This window comes from Procambarus clarkii, chromosome 11 (assembly GCF_040958095.1).
Source record: "Procambarus clarkii isolate CNS0578487 chromosome 11, FALCON_Pclarkii_2.0, whole genome shotgun sequence".
NCBI lineage: Eukaryota > Metazoa > Arthropoda > Malacostraca > Decapoda > Cambaridae > Procambarus > Procambarus clarkii.
This window is the reverse complement of record NC_091160.1, coordinates 39,746,606-39,767,332: the sequence shown is the minus strand read 5'-3', so window position 1 is coordinate 39,767,332 and position 20,727 is coordinate 39,746,606. Positions and strand designations below refer to the sequence as shown.

Below are 20,727 nucleotides of genomic sequence, written 5' to 3'. Positions count from 1 at the left end.
AGCATTTTGGGTGAGACTATAAAATATCTTTCTCAAATCCAGATAGATGCAGTTTACCAAAAAATTAAAAGAGGGCCAGTAGAAACATTAGTTGCAGGAGAGCCAATTTAGGAAGCAAGGACCCCAATGGAGGCCAAATCTGACCAGGAACTGGTGAGACCAAACCCAGAAGGGGCAGACACTAAGCAGGAGAGGCAAACCCTCATACTGTACAAAAAAGGGCTCAGCTGAAAGGCCAGAGAGCAGCAGATGCTGCCAAAAGGCAAAAGGAAAGAGAAAGGGGGTGGACAAGAGGGAAAGAACCGAGTTGAAAGAAACCTAGATCAGCATGGCCTACCAACACAAGAGACTGACTAGAAAAGAAGTAGTGACCACCACCAGAATGAGGGAAGCGAATTACTACTAGGGCAGAGCTTCCGAAGCTAAACCGTAGGTAACAAGACAACCATACCAGGCACAGATGGCAGAACAATCAAGCTACAACTGGTTAAGAGAACAGTTCAGCAACTTCCCAGACGTGCTAAAATGGCTGTGAAGCAAGCATGAGCCCTGCGATCCCTGCAGTGAGACATGGAGCAGCTACCTACCCACATTCCAGAGGAAGACCAGAACAAAACAAGAAGCTCTCAAGTAGTGGAAAAATAGTCCCAGCCAAGAACACTAGAAAGACGGAACCCACTGCCTTCCAATTAAGCTGTCAGCAAGCCAGGGTGAAGCAGAAACTCGAAACTGAGCAAAAGCCAACCCAAACCCAAAGGAGGGGGACTAGCAGAGAATGAGGACTGGATCCTGCAGGAGGAACTGAAGTACTGTACTCCTTCCTAAACCAGAAAAGATGCAAGGCAGAAAAGATGGAACCTCCAAAAATATGATGTGTTCGAGGACCCCCATCATATACAGCTAGGCTGGTTGTCGCTGTGGCCAGATATGTTCCACTGTTACTGTTTTGCTGTTATGGTGTGTACTGTTCTCTTGTTACAATAGTCCTAGATTTTGTCTCCTTTCCTTAGGTTCATATCTGCCCTTTTGGTATGGGATACCTATTTTAAGGCAGTTTTTTGTTGGCTCGTGCCTCCGGTTGTTGAATTGGTGAGCTTTATGCTATTCTCCAGAGGCAGGGGGAGGGGGGTTCTGCTCCTTTGGCCCTGTGGGTGTTTTCTTTGTTTGCAGCCATCTCCTTCTTTTCTGGTGAAGAACGAGTTGGTGGGCTAAAGGGTTGGTTGTTGGTTGGTACACTGGTTGTTGATTCTTGGTAGATTTGGCTGGGGTACATCATTTGTTGTGTCTGATGGTGGTTTGTCACTACCTTTGTGCCACAGGCTTTGCTCTGGTGGATACTGTGTGGGTTGATCCTGTCTCCTTGGTACCCTGTTCAAAGGCTCATATTTCTCGGGTTGTTCATAGTGTTATCAGGTCTAGCCAGCCTGCAGTCCTGCCCCCTGGGCCCATGATGTTCACAAATTGTTTTCATTGAATTATTTTCTAATGTGACTTAGGTGGATATTTGGGTTTGGGGGTTTTGGCAGGCTGTGACCTGCCAATATGGTGGCCAGATATTTAGTCAATTTCCCTCCTTGTCAGTATCACATAACTGACTCCTTGTCAGGCATGTGTTGCCCTTGGACATGTTTCCCAGCTGTTTTTTTTTTTTTTTTTTGAGATATATACAAGAGTTGTTACATTCTTGTACAGCCACTAGTACTCGTAGCGTTTCGGGCAGGTCCCTGGAATACGATCCCCTGCCGCGAAGAATCGAATGTTGGTCTCTCTTTTGAATTAGTACCTGTCACTTCCCCTTCTTACTTTTTTTCTGTGGTTGTTTAGCTATTGGAGCCACCAAAGGGCTTCCCCAGAAACCTAGTAGTGAATGTAATGAAACATCTCTCTCTGGTAGAGCCTTAGTGGCTCCCTGTCTTCCTTCCTTCCAGGTTCGTCAGTTTGTTGGGGAATTTTTTTTTTTTTTTTTTATCTCCTCCAGAACTGAAGGGCAAGGTGACAGAGGACCAAGCTCCAGACTGCCTGATGGTGGTGATCAGTACTAATGGGTTTGAGCTAGTTTGGAGTGAATTATTTTGTTTTGATTGACTCATTTGGGGAATTGTTTGGTAGTTTTGAGGCTTTGAGTCTTGTGAACCCAGTAATTTTCTGTAATGCTTCTGACTTTCTGCCATTTCACTGGGAAAGCATCGGGAATGTCATTTGCTCTTTGCACCTCAGTGAGGGAGGGCCAGGTTCTGATCCCTGTTTTGACCTATCTGGGGCTCTGGTCCTGGGTAGGTCAAACAGGACTCCTGTGACTGATGTGACTTATGGTATGGAACAATCTCAGTGAGATAGTTACAGGAAGCCACCAAAGTGCTTCCCCAGAAATAATTTTTATTCATCACTTGAGCAGAATCCTACAAATGCACTTGGCATTACTACATGAATATTCACAATGAATTTAATCAACTTCCATCAACAGGTGTCCCAAGTTTCAAGCATAATCTGGTGAGAAGTCCTAAAAAGGAGAACATCTGAAACTCTCAGAGAAGACAACTTTGGTGAGAAAATGGGAAATGCAAGCTGATGCCAGGGAAGGCAACTCTAAAACAAAGTCAGGACAAACTCATCAGCTAAGGATATGCAAATTGGGAAGCATGAACACAATCATGTTGCATAATGTAATAAGAAAAATTCTTAAGGAATGTGCCAGTCCTTGCCGAGTAGAAGTGATGTACTGTACGCGAGTTGGGAGACAGGCAGGCTGGACCTTTGACCTGCCATCTGGAGGTATGCCTGGGTATTAGTTGACATTAGGCAAACAACCACACCCCCTTGTTCCTACCCTTTCTCTCAAATTAAACCCTTTCTCTCTACCCTACCCTTTCTCTCAAAATTACTATTATTATTAAAAATTGTAGTTTGTTTCTTTACTCAAACTTTCTGGGTGGTTTTACTTGGTTTTTAGTTAATTTCGGTTACCCATGCTGCTCTTGCCATGAGCACACTAGATTCTGATCCTGGTGTTGAGAAGGTCTTCACAAGTCCAGAGGCCTGATGTTGTCTCTAGTACATATCAGAGCCAGTGTATTGGGGAACTACTAAGGTCCAGAATCTGTAACCAACATTGATATTTAAACTTGGCAAAAGTGAAGACTATGAACATATGCCTGTAATATCTGCAGAAATATTACCTATTAAATAATATAATATCTGCCATAAGTATCTGCTATGGTTCTACTTTCTGTCTGTCTCTTTCTCTCTCTCTTGAGATGCTTTCATTAGTGTCATTGCCAGCAACGCCTAAGCTGCTAATCATATTCATCAGTGTCTGGACCTGAAATTTCTTTCCTACTAAAAATTTTAATATTGGATTTTCTAGTGTTTATTTTGCCAGTGGAGCTTCTGCTATTTTACGTCAGCTTTTGTTCTCTGAAAACACTAAATATTTATCAATATTAAAAGGTACAGTATTGGCAAAATTATTTGTTTGCTTGAATTTTTACAGTACGTGTATACCAGAAGAAGTAGTCGATACTTAGGGCAAGAGATTATAAGCTGTGTTTGAGTTTCAACAATGATAATTGAGATATCTGTAAATCTACATACTGCTGCTTTATGTTCATTAAACAAAATATTTAGTTAATAGGTGATGAAAGGCTATGAATGACTGTATATGGTGAGAGAATCTGATGATGGGAACTGCATATGGCAACAGGAAATTGGATGATGAAAAATATATATGATAACTTAAAAAAAAATTGATGATGAGAAATGAATATGGCAATTCAAAAAAATCTCATGAGTAATACATATAGACATGAACAAATCTGATGATAAATGCATGTGGTGGCAGAACAACCAGTGATGATAAATGTTTATGAAAAATTATTTTTGCAGTCAGTAACAGCATTCATAAACACCCCAAAATACACACACACACACACACACACACACACACACACACACACACACACACACACACACATACACACCCTGTGATGCTCGTTATGGTAATACTTACATCTAAGGACATATAATCACATGAAGTGATATTATTTAAACTCTAGCTATGTAGCTTACTACCTGAGGCCTTTATTAAGTGAAGCGCACGCAACTACACGTGTTTCCCACGGGGGAGGGTGATAGGCGAGTGCAACATTCATAACCAGTAAACACTTTTCGTCATCTAATACTAAGGATGGTGGTGGAAAGCATGTAAAAACTATGCAATGCAGTGCTTTTATGCAAAATACAGTACTGTATAATCAAAACTGTGCATTTATTGCAAAAAAAAAAAACTCTGATATTGCAGCGACAAAATCTTGTGCGCTAAAGAAAATACATCACTCTAGAATATATTTCTTCTTGAATAATAAGCAGCTGTAAAATCTATGCATTTTGAAGTGTGACTACTTTACTTTTAAGAAGTGTTTCTAAATACTTCAAGTCTTAAGGACCGGAAAGTAATGACTGAATATCAGTAATTATCTGTTCTGCATGTAATACAACTTATTATGCTATACATGGTTCAACTGTAAGATGACAAGTTGCAGCTCCAAGTGTTAGAATAAAAATTGAAGTGAAAATATTGTAGCTGTGATATATTGATGTCAGTGAAATTGTAGATATGACATTGATTTAATGGAAATGTTGCCGATAAACATGTTGTTGTCAATAAAAATATTGTAAATATAGCATATTGATATCAGTAAATATGTTGTGGATTATTGCAAAGATGACATTGACAAGTGAAAATGTTGCAGATATGACATTGATATCAGTGGAAATGTTGCCAAAATGACATGCACTATATTCTCTATCACATCAAACTGCCAGTTGTGATTTAACACTAAATAGAAACCCTTCAATGTTCCTATCTTTGTGGGCCTTTGTATAATAGAAAACACTTGTAGTTAAGTGCAGTTCACATTGTCTAGGCATCAAACATACTCGTATTTAATACATCACATTGTATCCAACTACAATCACCCTGGGAAATTCAGACACTCATTTAATTCGGACATGGGCAGGAGTGTTGACCAGATAAATGCATCCAGACGTTGTGCCCATAGAATGGTGGTACCATACTACTTCTGCAAAGAAGTTCATATTGTCCACCATGGATCATATGTAATATATTTTCAACAACAGGTGCAGTATGAAAATTGGCAAATATGCAACACTTTAATGAGTTTAACCACCTTTGGTGCTCAAAATTCAACTATGAAATAAATAAATTATAACAAAATTATCAACAAAGTTCTCCAAGAGATGCATCACCTAGCTTTAAAACTTTCTTGACTATGTCATTCATTATAACAAATTCGTTTTTACATAATAAGAAGAAACTCAGAACGTTTCGAGCTAACTTTTCAAAGGTTTATCTGGCACTCACTGTCTCACTGCGTGAAGGGTGGATAACAGGTGACAATATCCTGAGTACCTTCCAGAATATTCATTAATCACTATGTAGATGAGCCAGGATGTTTTTATCTAATTCTCCATTAGACTTTGCATTATCAATCAGAATGCTTGGGGGGTTTACTGTTACTAAACAAATGGTTAACACTAATGTGCTTCAGTTTATTGTTCTAAACATTGATCTGATATCCCGATTCTCGAGGTCTTGCTCCTTTATAATACTTCTGTATGTGGTGAGACTTGGAAGATGGTCCAGCTGCCCCTCGTTTGTTAGCACGATCACATTCTGTTTCACTGAACTCAACTCTCTTGTCTGAAAATCCACGAGGGGGCGGCGGAGGAGGTGGCCTACAAGCAGAAAGGCGCTCACTAGGAGGAAGTCTCTCACTGGGGGGATGGCTGTGAAGAGACAGAAAATATTAATGTAGAAAATAATATACAAATAAAAATCCAATGTTGAATGTAATGAAGTGCCTGTTTCTGGTGGGTCCTTGGTGGCTCCTAGCTTCCTGGATAACTCCAACCAATGCCAGGCCCTTGCAAGTCATAAACCTTCCAGGTTTAGGTTTAAGGTTCCATAAACCTTCCAGGTTTCCATAAACCTACAGAGTTGCAAGGAGCAGGGGGCTACAAGATCATCCTAATCAAGAAAAGACCACAAGAAAAGTGGACAAGCCAAAACAAACACACAAACAAACAGCAAGGTAAAGAAATCCTAAAAAGATAAAACTAAACCTCGAACTGAACAAAGCACCAGTTGTGAAGCAGTTCACCCGCTAATTACACTTATGTGCCACATTCCTTGCTTGTCAATCCCTCAACTTGAAGCCTCGGTCATTAGCCAGGCAGACCAAATCTGAAGCTCCTAAAAATGGAAGGGAGGGTCCAAGGACCCACCAAGGATCTCACTAGAAAGAGACATTTCATTCACCACTGGTTTTCTATGAGTGCTTTTATGGTGGCTCATTGATAATATGTTACCATGGAGATAAGAATGGGGAACAAATCAAGAAATAAGAAGAGCTGCAGAAGGGAAACTTTGTGAAAGAGGGAACTTAGTGATGATGAGATAACCACCCTAAAACCACACAATCCCAGAATGAACCAGGAATGTTCGAGGAATGAGATGTGAGCACACAGTCAAATTGCCAAACCTCAGAGTTCGAAGATTTTATCAAGAAACATAAAAAAATACTGTACTGTGGATAGAGCTGTAAATCTACAAACATGAGCCCACGGGTAGACTGCAAGCTGACTAAACACAATAACACTGTGGACAACCTGAGACAAATGGCCCCCAGAACAAGGTACCAGGGACATTGGACCCACAAATGCAGTTGAATGTTTCACAGACATACTAGAAGTATGGTGAGAATGGTGATCTCCTACAACTGGACATTGTAAATGATGCACCCCTGGCCAAATCAACCAAGCATAGATTGCCAAAGAACACCTCCAAAACCCAGCCATTTCAACATAGCTAGAAAGGAAGGAAAGGGCTGGAAATGAAGAAAACAACCTTCAGGACCAATAGAACAAAATAGAGCATAGAAGAAGCAAACCCAGACTGAAGAGGGCAACAGAAAACTGAGGGGAGGGGAGGAGAGAAAACCTAAAATCCCTTTCAAAGACCAAGAAGGCTGAGGAGCATGAACAGGCTTGAGGTTCAAAACACCAGAGACAACGTGCAAAACGGAGTCGATAAACTGTCGACACCAGACACTGTCGCCAACAACTAACATGCCTAAACAACACAAGGCGACAGTAAACAGCACGAGAAGCTGCACCACAAATATTTACGACAAAGCAAACACACACACACACACACACACACACTCTCACACTCTCTCACACTCTCTCTCTCACACACTCTCTCTCTCTCACACACTCTCTCACACACACACTCTCTCTCTCTCACACACTCTCTCTCTCTCACACACTCTCTCACACACACACTCTCTCTCTCTCTCTCTTTCTCACTCTCTCTCTCTCTCTCTCTCTCTCTCTCTCTCTCTCTCTCTCTCTCTCTCTCTCTCTCTCTCACTCTCTCTCTCTCTCTCACTCTCACACTCTCTCTCACTCTCACACTCTCTCACACTTTCTCTCACACTCTCTCACTCTCTCTGCGTGTCAATTGTCTTGCTTTTATTACACTATATACATCTGTGTATCAGTTGTCCTGCTTGTATTTCACCATATACATCATATACGTCATGTCCTTCAAGAAGACCTGGACAAAATAAGTATATGGAGCACCACTTGGCAAATGGAATTTAATGTGAATAAATACCATGTTATGGAATGTGGAATAGTAGAACATAGACCCCACACAACCTATATATTATGTGAGAAATCTTTAAAGAATTCTGATAAAGAAAGAGATCTAGGGGTGGTTCTAGATAGAAAACTATCACCTGAGGACCACATAAAGAATATTGTGCGAGGAGCCTATGCCACGCTTTCTAACTTCAGAATTGCTTTTAAATACATGGATGATGAAATACTGAAGAAATTGTTCATGACTTTTGTTAGGTCAAAGCTAGAATATGCAGCGGTTATGTGGTGCCCATATCTTAAGAAACACATCAACAAACTGGAAAAGGTGCAAAGACATGCTACTAAGTGGCTCCCAGAACTGAAGGGCAAGAGCTACAAGGAGAGGTTAGAGGCATTAAATATGCCAAAATTAGAAGACAGAAGAAAAAGAGGTGATATGATCACTATGTAAAAAATAGTAACAGGAATTGATAAAATTGATAGGGAAGATTTTCTGAAACCCGGAACTTGAAGAACAAGAGGTCGTATATATTTAAACTAGCTAAATAAAGATGCTGAAGAAATATAAGAAAATTCACTTTCGCAAACAGAGTGTTAGACGGTTGGAACAAATTAGGTGAGAAGGTGGTGGAGGCCAAGACCGTCAGTAGTTTCAAAGTGTTATATGACAAAGAGTGCTGGGAAGACAGGACATCACGAGCATAGCTCTCGTCCTGTAACTGCACTTAGATAATTACACACAGTCTGGAAATCAATGGCCAAATAGAGCTGATTGGAACTAGATAGAATATTCAATTGATGCCTCAGGCTACAGCAACTCCTCACCTAGGAAACAGAGGGTGCCTGCTCCTCACTAATGTGTCCCATCTGGTCTAAGGATTTGTCTCCAGCCAAAATCAAGTGGGTCAGCATTGTTGGCCTTCAGTATTGGCTCAGGTACTTGTCGACATTTGAGAGGTGGTGGTCATTTTGATAGTGGTAAAGGGCTATCTTTTTATACAGTATTTCAACAATATGTCAGTGGTCAATTGTATCAACACAGGAGAAATGTCATGTCCCATACACTGGCATTGGGCACTGCATCTCTCCTAGCTTCTTAGGTTTTAGTTCTATCTTCAGTTCACAATTAATGGGGTAGCAAATGTATTGGTTGAAAGTCTCTTTACAGTTTCATCTGATTTAGATGGAATGGGAACTGGACATGATGTCCATCTGATTGGTGTTGCTGCACATTCTATACTCTTTTTAAGTGGACCGTTTTACAGAATCAAATGACTCCACTTATGTGATCTAATTTTCAGATCATGATGCTTCTGTTTTGGTTGTACAGTATTGTATTATTTTAACAGAAACAAGTAAAGAATATGTTTCCTCCAGTCACAATGTTTTACCAATCCTGTGGACGTTGAAAACTGTAAGTTCTTACTACTGTATATAATTTAATTAACCAATTCAGCCCTGGTTTCCAGGCCTGCTTGCCAGGTGCTCCAACCAAGTGCTTCTTTTTCTACTCTATATTCATGTAGAAGATTAACACATACAGTGTGACTATTTGCCCCACCTGGACATCTGCTGAACTTTGTGTACTAGGGGCAGCTCTACCACCATTTGATGGTACAGTATTCCAAAGTCAATTTCTTAAGATATCCTATTGGAATCAGTACAAGGTGGCATGGCACGTTCTTTATCTGGTTTTATTTTTTCTCTATTGTGATGCTTATGTCTTTGCATAACTATTTGTAGCTAGACAACTCATGCCTAACACCGATGCATCCTATTGAGTGGCTCACTCACAGCCTCATTAGCTTTTGTAAGCATTCTTTAAAATCTGTTTAATCTCCATGTACTGTTTACACAAATAACCCTCTAGACCTCTAGACCCCTGGATCCCAATCAGGTGGTTATTGCCCCTCTTGGGGGCACGTTTAAGTACAGTATTAGAAAATAGGGCTGTTCCCCCAAAAAATTGGTAACCACTGCTCTAGACTGTTCTTTCACACCTCTGCTATAGGTCAAACTGATCAAACTTCATTCCTTGCTGCACCATGTAGGATTTAGTTTCTTTAGGTAGGGAGCAAACCCATCTACTGCCTATTTTGTGGTGGGGAACAAAGTGCTCAGTAACTCAGGATGGAGGAGGGGGGATTCAGATTTTGTTTATGCATTTTTCTTTTTTGCTCCTGGCATTTCTAGTCTTTTCCTGTAGTGTGGTTTTTCTTCCTTAAGGGTAGGGGGGGTTATTGCTTTAGAGCCATTGTTTTCTTATTATATTTTTCTCTCCTGTGTTGTGGGCCATTGGCTTAGGGTAGGATTAAGGTTTCAGGCTCCTCTGTTGGTGACTTCTCTTCATCCAATGCTTCTCAGGATGTGGTAGCATGAGGATTTCATCTGGGGCATCTTTTGGCCCCTCTGGTTCTGTATTTGAGTGCAGCACTACCTTCTGGGACACCTCGGGCTTGTGCTGGCCAGTGCTGGCTGTGTCAGTCAGTAGCATGGTTGTAGTGGGTGGGTTTTGGTCACCTTTGGTGTGTAGTTCTTCCTCTACTGGGGGTGGGGGGCAGGTGCTATCGCCTCTCAGTTTGTGTTTTTCTGCTTTGTCCTAGAGTTCAATAGCTATTGCTTTCTGGGATCTTCTCTACCTTGCACTTACTTTTTAAGTTTGTATGACTTGATTTTTGTCAGTTTGTTGACCAGTTTTTCTTTAAGTGTTTGTCTCCATCTGGTGAGCCTTGGTGCATTAGAGCTTCACCTCTTGCCTGAGCAATTTCTCTAGCCAAGCCTCTTTTGTCATTCATCATAAACACTGTCTGGTAACTGGTATCCACTGCCACCACAGCTTCAGTTGCCTTGTTTCTGGTACTTTACTCCATTTTCTTTACACCACTCTCTAAGCTGCAAAAGGAATTCAGCACTTATAACTGGCAATTTACTCATATAACTACAATGCCATTGTGAGCATGCCTCTGGAGATATTCTGGTATAAATTACATGTGAAGATGAAAAATAGTATTTGTGGCTACATGCACTATTATTGCTTCTAGGGTAGTGAGGTACTCAAAAATTTGCCTGGTGCAGTCTCTGTTCAAAAATATATACAGTATTTGTGAAAATAAGACACAATTCCTAGTTTAGAAAAGGAAAAATATGAACATCCCATTAACAATATTTATACAGTAAGTAATTATCAAAAGAAGGCACCAAGCCCAGTACCCAATGAATGTAAGTAAGAAGTCTGCATTAAGCTTTGATATACACAGAACATAATACTATTAAAGACACTTTTTAAACAGATTAGCATAATATTAATATAAAGTAATACAATACAATATTATGAAGTGTAGTATTGCATTGATGCCATAGTAATGACAATATCAAATATGAGTAGAGAAAACTGCATCAATGCACGGGTTCATTCTTAATTCTCAAACGGGGATTGCGCGTTCAAATCCTTGGTGGGACAGAAATGGTTGGGCGCATTTCTGATTACTTAATGCGTCTCTTTACCTAGTAGTAAAGAGGTACTTTGAAGATAGTCAGCTTGTTGTGGGGTTGCATACTGGGGAAGGTCAATAATTCGACCTTGTGGGTGGGGGGGGGGCTTGATATAAGCCTAACATATATATATATATATATATACATTATTATTATTATTATTATTACACATTTAAAGTAAATTTCATTTGGTACTGAAATCATTTTAATGGTTATATATTTGAATAACTATTCCTACCATAATTATGCTTATACTTAAACCTCATTGAATATAATGATAAGCCTCCTTCTGGACAGCCTCTCACTATCTCCCAATTCTACAACCTGGAGGCATCGGGGCATTGTGGAACACACCAATACACCAGGACCCATGAGTGCCTACCAGAGATTACTCTCTCTTTAGGCTTCAAAAGCCTAAAGTCTGGGAATCAGACCAAAACCACAGAACCAAGAATATCCCTCCTGAAGGCAAACAAGTGCTCTAAAGTAAACAACTGCTTGGAAGAATGTGTAACCCTATCAATAATGATGGAAATGCTCATTACTGCAGTGAAATTACTGAATAGATACAATTGGCTGTCACCAGATGGCAAGCCAGGCAACTTGGGTCTCGGCCAGCTAGCCAGCTCATTAATGACCTGCTAAGAATCAACCCCAATTTAACTTTACAGGGAAGAGGGCAATTGGCAGGGACAGGGAGCTACTCAGCGGCCAACCAAAGAGCTATTTCATTACATTCCTTGCTGAATTCCTGGGAGGGCCCCTCTCAGTAACTTTCCAATGTTGTCACAACAAAGTTTTCTCTGTGCACACTATTGAACCTGTAAATATAACACACTTAAAACAGAACACAAAAAGATGACCAAAGCTTACTGGTGCAGAGAGAGAGGTCAAAGAGACAGCCAACAGCAGAGGCAATGCTACAGTACAGTATAATGAGGAAGAAAAGGAACTTGGAGTCAAAATCCACCACTCAATGAAAGTTGCACAGTAGGTAGGGGCAGCAGTCAAAAAAGCTAACCAAACACTTGGAATAATCAAGCATATGTTCAACTTCAAGGAAAAGAAGGTAGTGATTCAATTGTATAAATGTCTGGTGCTTGGATTACTGTATCCAAGCATGGAGACCTCATCGTCAGAAGGACATACAGTAGCTGCTCTGGAGAAAGTGCAACACTGAGCAACAAAAATAATTCCAGAGCTAAGCTATCTCATGTATCAGGAATGGTTGATGGCCACAAGGCTAACAACACTGCAAACCAGGCATGACAGGGCAGATCTTATTGAAACTTTTAAAATACTGGTACTGAACAATCTGGAGGATGTTGATGCAGAAAATTTCTTCAAAAGGTCAGATGTAACACAAACAAGGAACAACGGTTTCAAGTTCAACACTCTGTAGGACTGAGAACACAGGGATGCTTTTTCACCCACAGGGTTATTAACACATGAAACCGCCTACCTGCCGAAGCCGTAAATGCCAAAACTGCTAATGTTTAAAGTACAGCTGGAAAAGATCATACTGTAAAAACAAATGGGGGGAAGGACCTTCGACAATCTACCAGCTTCCTGTCCTCATCGAGGCCACTAGTGTTGGTGGCTCTCAGGTAAACTCGGGTAAACAATGAATGTTGAAGTGCAACATAAGCATGATGTGGCTGAGAGGCATTCAGTTAATACAGAAACAAAAAGCCAACACCCAGTTGGACCACCAAAAACCTCTAGCCTGGATATTCACCATTGACATATTGGTAAAGAAGGCTCACGAGTGCATAAACATACATCATGAGAACAGGTATAAACCTCTGGCTGGCTAAGGTGGACCATTTTCTGAACAACCTTGGACAGAATGGCTTTAGAACAAAGAAACAGGGAAACAGGATTAACAAACAAAGCATCTACCAATGTACCATGATAAAACACAACACTGTATATTGTTAGGGGGAACAATGAGCTGAGTGGACAGAGCTTCGGATTCGTAGTCCTGAGGTTCTGGGTTCAATCCCAGTGGAGGCGAAGACAAATGGGCAAAAATTCTTTCACCCTGATGCCTCTGTTACCTAGCAGTAAATAGGTACCTAGAAGTTAGACATCTGCTACGGGCTGCTTCCTGGGGAAGGGTGTAACAAAAAGGAGGCCTGGTTGAGGACCGGGCTGTGGGGACGCAAAGCCCCGAAATCATCTCAAGATAACCTCTAGGTAACTGCACTGAATGATAACAGAACAAAGAGTACAATGAATTCCCAGCTGGACAAACAATCAGTTGCAAATATCAGTCGCAAATATTTGCTCTATTATCAATGGGACAAATATCAGTCACCAAAGGTCCTGTAAGGAAGTCAGATATCTCATTATTAGGAGAGGAGGGGACTGAACCAAAAGGAACCGAGAACCAAGACTCAGAACGCAAAAAATAAAATGTTTCCAGAGATGAATGTAAAACACCCATGACCCAACAGCTGGAAACCAGAGCCAACAAAAAGGATGGCTTAAAAAATCCTCCACAGAAGGTGACACCCTAATATGAAGAGGACCAAAAGGACAACACGTGATCCAGTGACCGAGAAGGCTCCACAGGAGCATGAGCCAGCTGGAGGTGGAAAAATACCCAAGACATCTTCAAAAAGGGAAATGAAGCAACATTCACACCTAAAAGGCAACAGAAAAAAAAAGCCCAACCAAGAGTGAACGATACTAGAAGACAGTATTAGGCATAAACCAACAATTCATGAAAAACTGTGACAAAAAAAAAATCACCGCAGCGACAGACACTGAAGACGAATGCATAAGTGAGAGGAAAAGTGGAAAGCCAGCTTGCAGCCATACACTGCTTTCCTACACTGAGTTACAACTGCAAAATGAAACCTCCATCTGAGCCCCATACAGGTGATGACAGACCAGGCCTAAAAACTCCACATAGAAGATTGGCATAGATTATGCAGCCATCAAGTTTTGTCATGCTGCCAACCTGCTGGGAGAGGTGAAACCCTGAGAAAGAGGTGGGGGAAATGCAAACACCAAGCTTGATAAGCAGGAAACCATGATTGAACCGGCCACCAAAGAGCCAGGAAGAGGATGGGAAGAAGCCTCATGAGGAGGTAATGTACAGAGGAAGGAACCAGAACCTCACAGGAAAGATCACCCTGAAAGAACAGGGGTAATGCAAGTTGGCTATCAGGGAAGATAGCACTGGTTACAACAGCCACAGAAAACTCAACTCAGTGCACATACAAGGTGGGTGGCATAGAACACACAAGTGATATCAATTATGAAATGAAACCAAGCAGTGTCCCCAAATGGAACTATGCTCCAGGGATTACCAACACCACTTATCTTTAAAGTCAAAAGGAGACATAAGTGTCCCCCCCAGATGCACACCACACTCACGACTGGCCAAGACTCTGTGGCACTTGAACTGCCATCTGGTCATAGGCAAGTATATCTAGGTGGTGAATTCGCTATGGTAATGATTATGTTCACATGTTAGTGTTACAAGTATTTCCAAGAAGTTGCTTGCTTGCTTTCTGGTGGGATTTTCTTAGTACTGTGATGATCTCTGATCTCCAAGCTCCCCTTAGTCTCAATAAGGGTGCCAGCTTCTGAACCTGATTTCTGGAGGGACTCACGGGTCATAGTCCTGGTGTGTTCCTCAAGGCTCAGATGTTTCCAGGTTGTAACATTGGGAGCAACTGAGGAGACCCCTCCCAGAAATATTACTAGCTTCATCAATAAAAGCATGGTATTCTAATGATAAAACTATTATATTCAGTATATATAAAAAAATAGTAATAGCATCTGCAGGTAAAGGTACAGTAATTAATTCATTCATAAAAGGGGTCCACAAGCCAGTCAGGGGGTAATGCTGTGCAGAACAGGCCCATAAACCATCTGCTTAGGAGTATAGTTTGCTAGCATATTCTTCAAATTGACTATAATGAACTGTATCCAGGCCAACCATAGAGAAGTTGGATGACGAGAGTACATAAGCCAGTTCAAATGCAAGAAGCCTGTTTTGATCAATGTGGTATATCAAGTTGTGATAGCAGCATATCTATAAGCTTCACTCTAGGTGATATGGGTTGGCAAAAATTATGATGTTCTGGTATCTTAAAAGCTAACATTCATTAATTCAAGACACTCAAAGGGTAGAGGAAGGCCGGCTGGTGACGTTCAGGTACGGGGAATAAAGGGTGTGCTGATTATCGATAGATAAGAAGGCGATAAAGACGTTTGTGTAAATATATACAGTATTTGAATCTTAAGAGGAGATTAACCAAATGTGCATCTTAATGTGTATCTTAATGTGTGTGTGTGTGTGTGTGTGTATTAATTACTAAATTACAAAAGAACATGGGGCAATTAACCCCCTGCACTGGGCACCTGTTTTTGGCAAAAACTTCATGGTGCAATTGTTAAGGAAATATTTTTGTTGTTTTTATAAATGTTCAGGTAAAGATAATGTCAAAATGTTTCCAAACTCAACTATTTTCATTTCAAAACACAAAGAGTGATGAAAACATTATTAAAAAACATTAAAATATAGCCTAATTAAAAAAAATAGCACAACTCTCAGAACGATTTTTGTTGGTTGGCGCAGTTAAGGGGTTAAAGGAGACTATCAAAATGGCTGATCATATTGCATTATCAAAAATAATGTGACAAATTTTGCAAAATGTTTGAGGCATTAAAGGATTGTGATGCACAGTAGATATAAATTAGTGCAAAATACAGATTGTTATATTATTTCTGGCAAAAATCTAAAAACAAATGGATGGACACAATAACAAAAGATAACATAAACAAATGTTTAGATTAGATAAAAGTAAACAGAAAGCTATTTATGGCAATGTAACTGTGATGGAAGAACCGAGCAAGTGTGAGCAGAATAGTTTTTTCAAGATACTGTAACAGTGCAAATGTGAATAATAATAATAATAATTTACAGCATTTAAAAATATACATAAGAATAATATACAGGGGGGTTTAATTATTGTTACTATGTACAATTAATACGGCCACTAACATGCAAAGCATTTCAGGCATACCTAAAGAAGAGGTTTGGGAAAAATGATCTTATAAAGTAATATACTGTACAGTAACTGGAAGATGAGCTTCAAAACATTAACTAGACTGTAGCTCATACATCAGGCTGTGAGCAGCCACATGTATGACCTGAACAGCCAGGTTGACCAGACCACCAATCAGGAGGCCTGGTCAGAGACCGGACCATGGGGATTTTGAGTCATTGACAGGTATTTGACAGGTTAGGGAAAGATGGCAGTGTTAAGAGGTTACCAATGCAAATCACACACATTACTATAAACAAATTTACAAGACTAACACGTGTGTTACAGAAGAATACATGTGTTAGAAGTTGATGCACACAACACTGTGTGAGGTTTACAATGGCATTATATCAACTTTTATGAATCATATATTTAATAATACAGTATTTCTAATGAGTGTTTATAATGGTTACCCAGTGCTTGTAATATATGTAGTGACATCTTAAAATGAGTCTCCTGTTAACATGTGTTTAATAAGTCTGGGCAGGTTCTTATACAGGTTACCAGCAGTTTGAACAATATAATTCTGAAAAACAGAGACCATAACAAAAGAACTGTTGTGACAAATTAACTTACTAAAAGGCTAGCAGACTTAGTATACACATCAAGGACTTTGCTATAGATTCCAAATCATTGCCTGGGGTCAATCGTCCATTGTATAAGAGTAAGATAATTACTACTTAAGTTTGGCATGCCAAAATAATTCTTAACAGGGATTTCCCATGTGAAAATTATTCTTTCAACACCTCGGCAGTTCGGACTCTCCGCATATTCCCAACTATAAACATTCTAGATTTCCTGAGCTGCTCAGCAATGCAAAAAAATGTTTTTAATCATTTTATAAGCCAAAAAAACACTTAGAAAATATAACTATATATTTTTCTATATGACATTTTTGGTGTCAAAATGTTTACAAATGAATATATAAATGAATATATAGATGAATATATAGAAAATATAACTATATATTTTTCTATATGACATTTTTGGTGTCAAAATGTTTACAAATGAATTCTCTAGAGAATAGATGCAAAAATGAAAGTGTCTTTTTAATATATCATACTCTTCTCCACACGCCCAATTGTACACATAGTGGACTCATCGGGTACTACTCTGCGAGGCTTAAAATGTTTACATTCATTTCTCATTTTCTAAGTTATTTGTTGGGTTATATTTATAGCATGTATGTGACAGTGATGAATATATGAATGTTTATGAACAGCAATTTTATGACACATTTTAGTGCCATTGGAAGGTTTACTGTCAAAGTTCAGATTACGCGTTTTTAGTCTCTTCGAAATGTGAGTGTTAATAGCAGCAGGAATAATCATGTATGTGATAGGAAAAATGTTCCGTACTTGTTTATATTTAGAAGAAATTCAGAGTAAATATAAGATAAGGATTAATGATCAGCTAGCAGCACCAGCACCTCTTGTGACAATAAAGTAGTACAATGGACAACAATTTATTTACATAATAAGATAAACAATATCTAATAAAAACTGTTAAACAAATAATAAATGCATGACAGGAAATAAGATGATCATTTATCAAGGATTATACAACAAATTTAGATGAAACTTGAGGGGGGGGGGGGGGGGTCCATGGGTAAGAAAGAAGAGTGAAAGTGGTTGAGATGGATTTTCCACAAAGTAGGTGAAACAGTGGATCATGGCACAAAGACATGCTTTATTACTGACACACAAGGCTCTATAAAAAGGTAAGCTAATTACCTGGAGAAAGTGCTAAGTCAATTTGCCTATAAAGAACTTGGAAAAGGATAGAAGAATGGATAGGAGTTAGAACAGGAGGCAGGGAACAGTGCCCAATCACTTGAGACATCAAGGATCGAACACCGACCTACAAGGTCATTGCTCTACTGACCAATCCAAGAGGAAGGCTATGTAAAGAGAATGCACTTGAAGATTATTATTAAGATTGAACAGGTGTGAAGTGTGTGAAAAATGATTCACAAAATGATAAAAGTAAATGAACAAGAAGAGCGACTACTGACAATTACAAACTGAGTTGTTACCATGAGTCTGAAGGCAGACGAGTGCAAAATTGTGGGGTATCATGCAGTATAAATTTAATTGTGCTCTAGGTTTTCAAAGAACTAAATTGATCATGTTCACTACAGGTGATGATTATTATGCATATCAGGTTATTCAGCTACAAAACAAAATTAAACATGACAATTTCTGGTCATAATGAAATGTTATTAGTGCAATTTGATAGAACACATATTTGCATATACAGTATTTTGTATATGAAAATCACATAGAAAAGTGTATTTTTAATATATAAATAAAACTATAATTCCTTTTGTGTGTCAACACAACTAATCCCAATCTTCCAGATTTGCTTCATTTATCTGCACCCCTACACTACAGTATCCCAAAAATGTAGGTACAACCACATATCAATTTTTTTCCATTGTATTTAAACTTCTGCTGAACAGAGTTCTATTCGAGTTAGACACTAGAGTATCTTATATTACTGTGAAAATACCTAGCAACTGTTGCAGAGTATGGCATAATAAAGAATAATACAACTGAGGGGGGAAAAACAAATGTTAGTGACATTGAACAAAAATACAACTATGCATTTACAAAACCAATTCTACTACACACAAGGCGGAGTGAGTGGAAACATAACTGTAACTACGAGCATTACAACTATAGTGCTACAAACCACTTCTACTACACGCAAGGCGGAGTGAGTGGAAACATAACTGTAACTACGAGCATTACAACTATAGTGCTACAAACCACTTCTACTACACACAAGGCGGAGTGAGTGGGAAGATGACTGCAGCTACAATATTACAAACCCATTTTGAAAGACAGGCGTGAATGGGAATGTGACTCCAACTACAGTTCTACAAAACCAATTCCAAGAACAGAAAATATAACAGACAACTGGATTTTATATATAATAAACAGTGCAGACAAAAAAAAATTGAAACTATGAATGCAATGAATTATGAAGAGATGATATATATTTATAAATGGTGCAATCTAAAGTGTTAAGTATGTTTATAAATTTAAGCAGACAATTTAGTGTTGTAAAGGCTGTTATATTATACTAGAGCATTGTAGCATCTGGACATCATGATGGGGAATAAAAAAAGTTTTCAGTAGTTGTATGGATGAAAGATACAACTTAGCCTATTGAATGAATTCAATTGGAATAAAATGCTAGGGGGCTAGAAGCATAAAAAACATATTGCTGAAGGTTGAGAGATGGTGAAAATTTCAGGCAAAACTATAGGGATATTAGAGAATGTCTAGAATACCAGCAGTCAATTAGGATTTGAATGTACTGTACTGTAATAGGACAAGTAAATCAAGGGTGCAGCAGCTTACTTACAAAGGGCAGTTCACTAGAGGAAGGTCCTGATCTTTAGCATAGCAAGTGAAAGAAAAACACATTTCACAAGTCTCATATCAAAGAACACCAAAAATTTACATTCCTAGAATAAAAGTTAGAACTTACAGTGTAGACAGCATGTAAGAACAAAACAGAGTTGAGAATCAGAAGAAAATACAATATGTCCTGTCTCATACCTGCATAAAATAATGCAGTGTAGCTCATGCATTGAGACAAAAACTAACAAAGTTTTAATTACCACAACCTATGAAACCCATTTAGCATCAAATTAAAATAGAAGCAGCTGGTTACTTTTTAGTAAAGAAAAAGTCACTGAATAGGAGAATGTCTACTTGTGTTTAATCTTGGAAAGAACTTGGCATTCTTATAATAATATAATGTTTCATAACTTCTGAAACATTATTATTTAAGATGTTTTACAGTTTATCAATGAATAGCATAAGCCTAGTTTGATTTGAACTATTTGATTAACTATTGCTGGTATCTCTTTGTTTTATATACAGTATTTTTTAACCGAGAAAAATGATAAAAAGTACTAAATTTATCACGTTCATTGTAAGTGACATAGATACATACTGTAGATTGCTCAGTTTGTGCATATGTAAATTGTGCTGTATAACCCTATTAAACCTTTACTGTGATGAGAAAATGTGATTATTAAATTTTAGCATACAGTAGTACCTCCTCACTCCCAAAACTATACTCTGCATATATTATTCCAGAAGATTTAGCAGTCTATATGTAGTGAGCTAATGTATTCCCACTCTAAAAAGAATGAAGGTTCATGTCTGAAACTTTGTGCTTGCTGACGACTACAAAAGTCAAGCATTGAATGTTATGAAGTGCCGTTTTCTGGTGGGCCATGCAGTAGCTCCCTGGCTACTGCACTGGGGCTGTCAAACCTTAGGGAAGTACTCTATAATGCATTTGAGACATACCAGAGCCTATTGGTAGCCAGCAACAAAATCTGTCTCTCTGCAAAGTGAAGGGAGCTTTGAGGGGTCAGAGATCACCCAAAACCAAGAAAAAACTCACTAAGAAGTAGAGGCATGCAAGAAAAAGCAGCAACTTGAATGAAATTAGTAACCATGAG

General features: G+C 39.0%; 2 protein-coding genes across 2 annotated transcripts in view; one reads left to right on the top strand and one right to left on the bottom strand.

Moving 5' to 3' along the window:
- The window catches only part of LOC123758361 (uncharacterized), a 28,110-nt gene extending 23,430 nt beyond the window's left edge, over positions 1–4,680 (top strand). Inside the window, exon 4 of the mRNA XM_069323053.1 lies at positions 2,465–4,680. The gene's annotated coding sequence lies outside the window, so the exon portion shown is untranslated. The remainder of the gene's footprint in view (positions 1–2,464) is intronic.
- A 476-nt stretch (positions 4,681–5,156) lies between these two features.
- Positions 5,157–20,727, bottom strand: part of LOC123758359 (Down syndrome cell adhesion molecule 4) — a 228,503-nt gene continuing 212,932 nt past the window's right edge. The window contains exon 44 of the mRNA XM_069323052.1: positions 5,157–5,805. Coding sequence (XP_069179153.1) covers positions 5,577–5,805 — 229 coding nt within the window. The 3' untranslated portion in view covers positions 5,157–5,576. The remainder of the gene's footprint in view (positions 5,806–20,727) is intronic.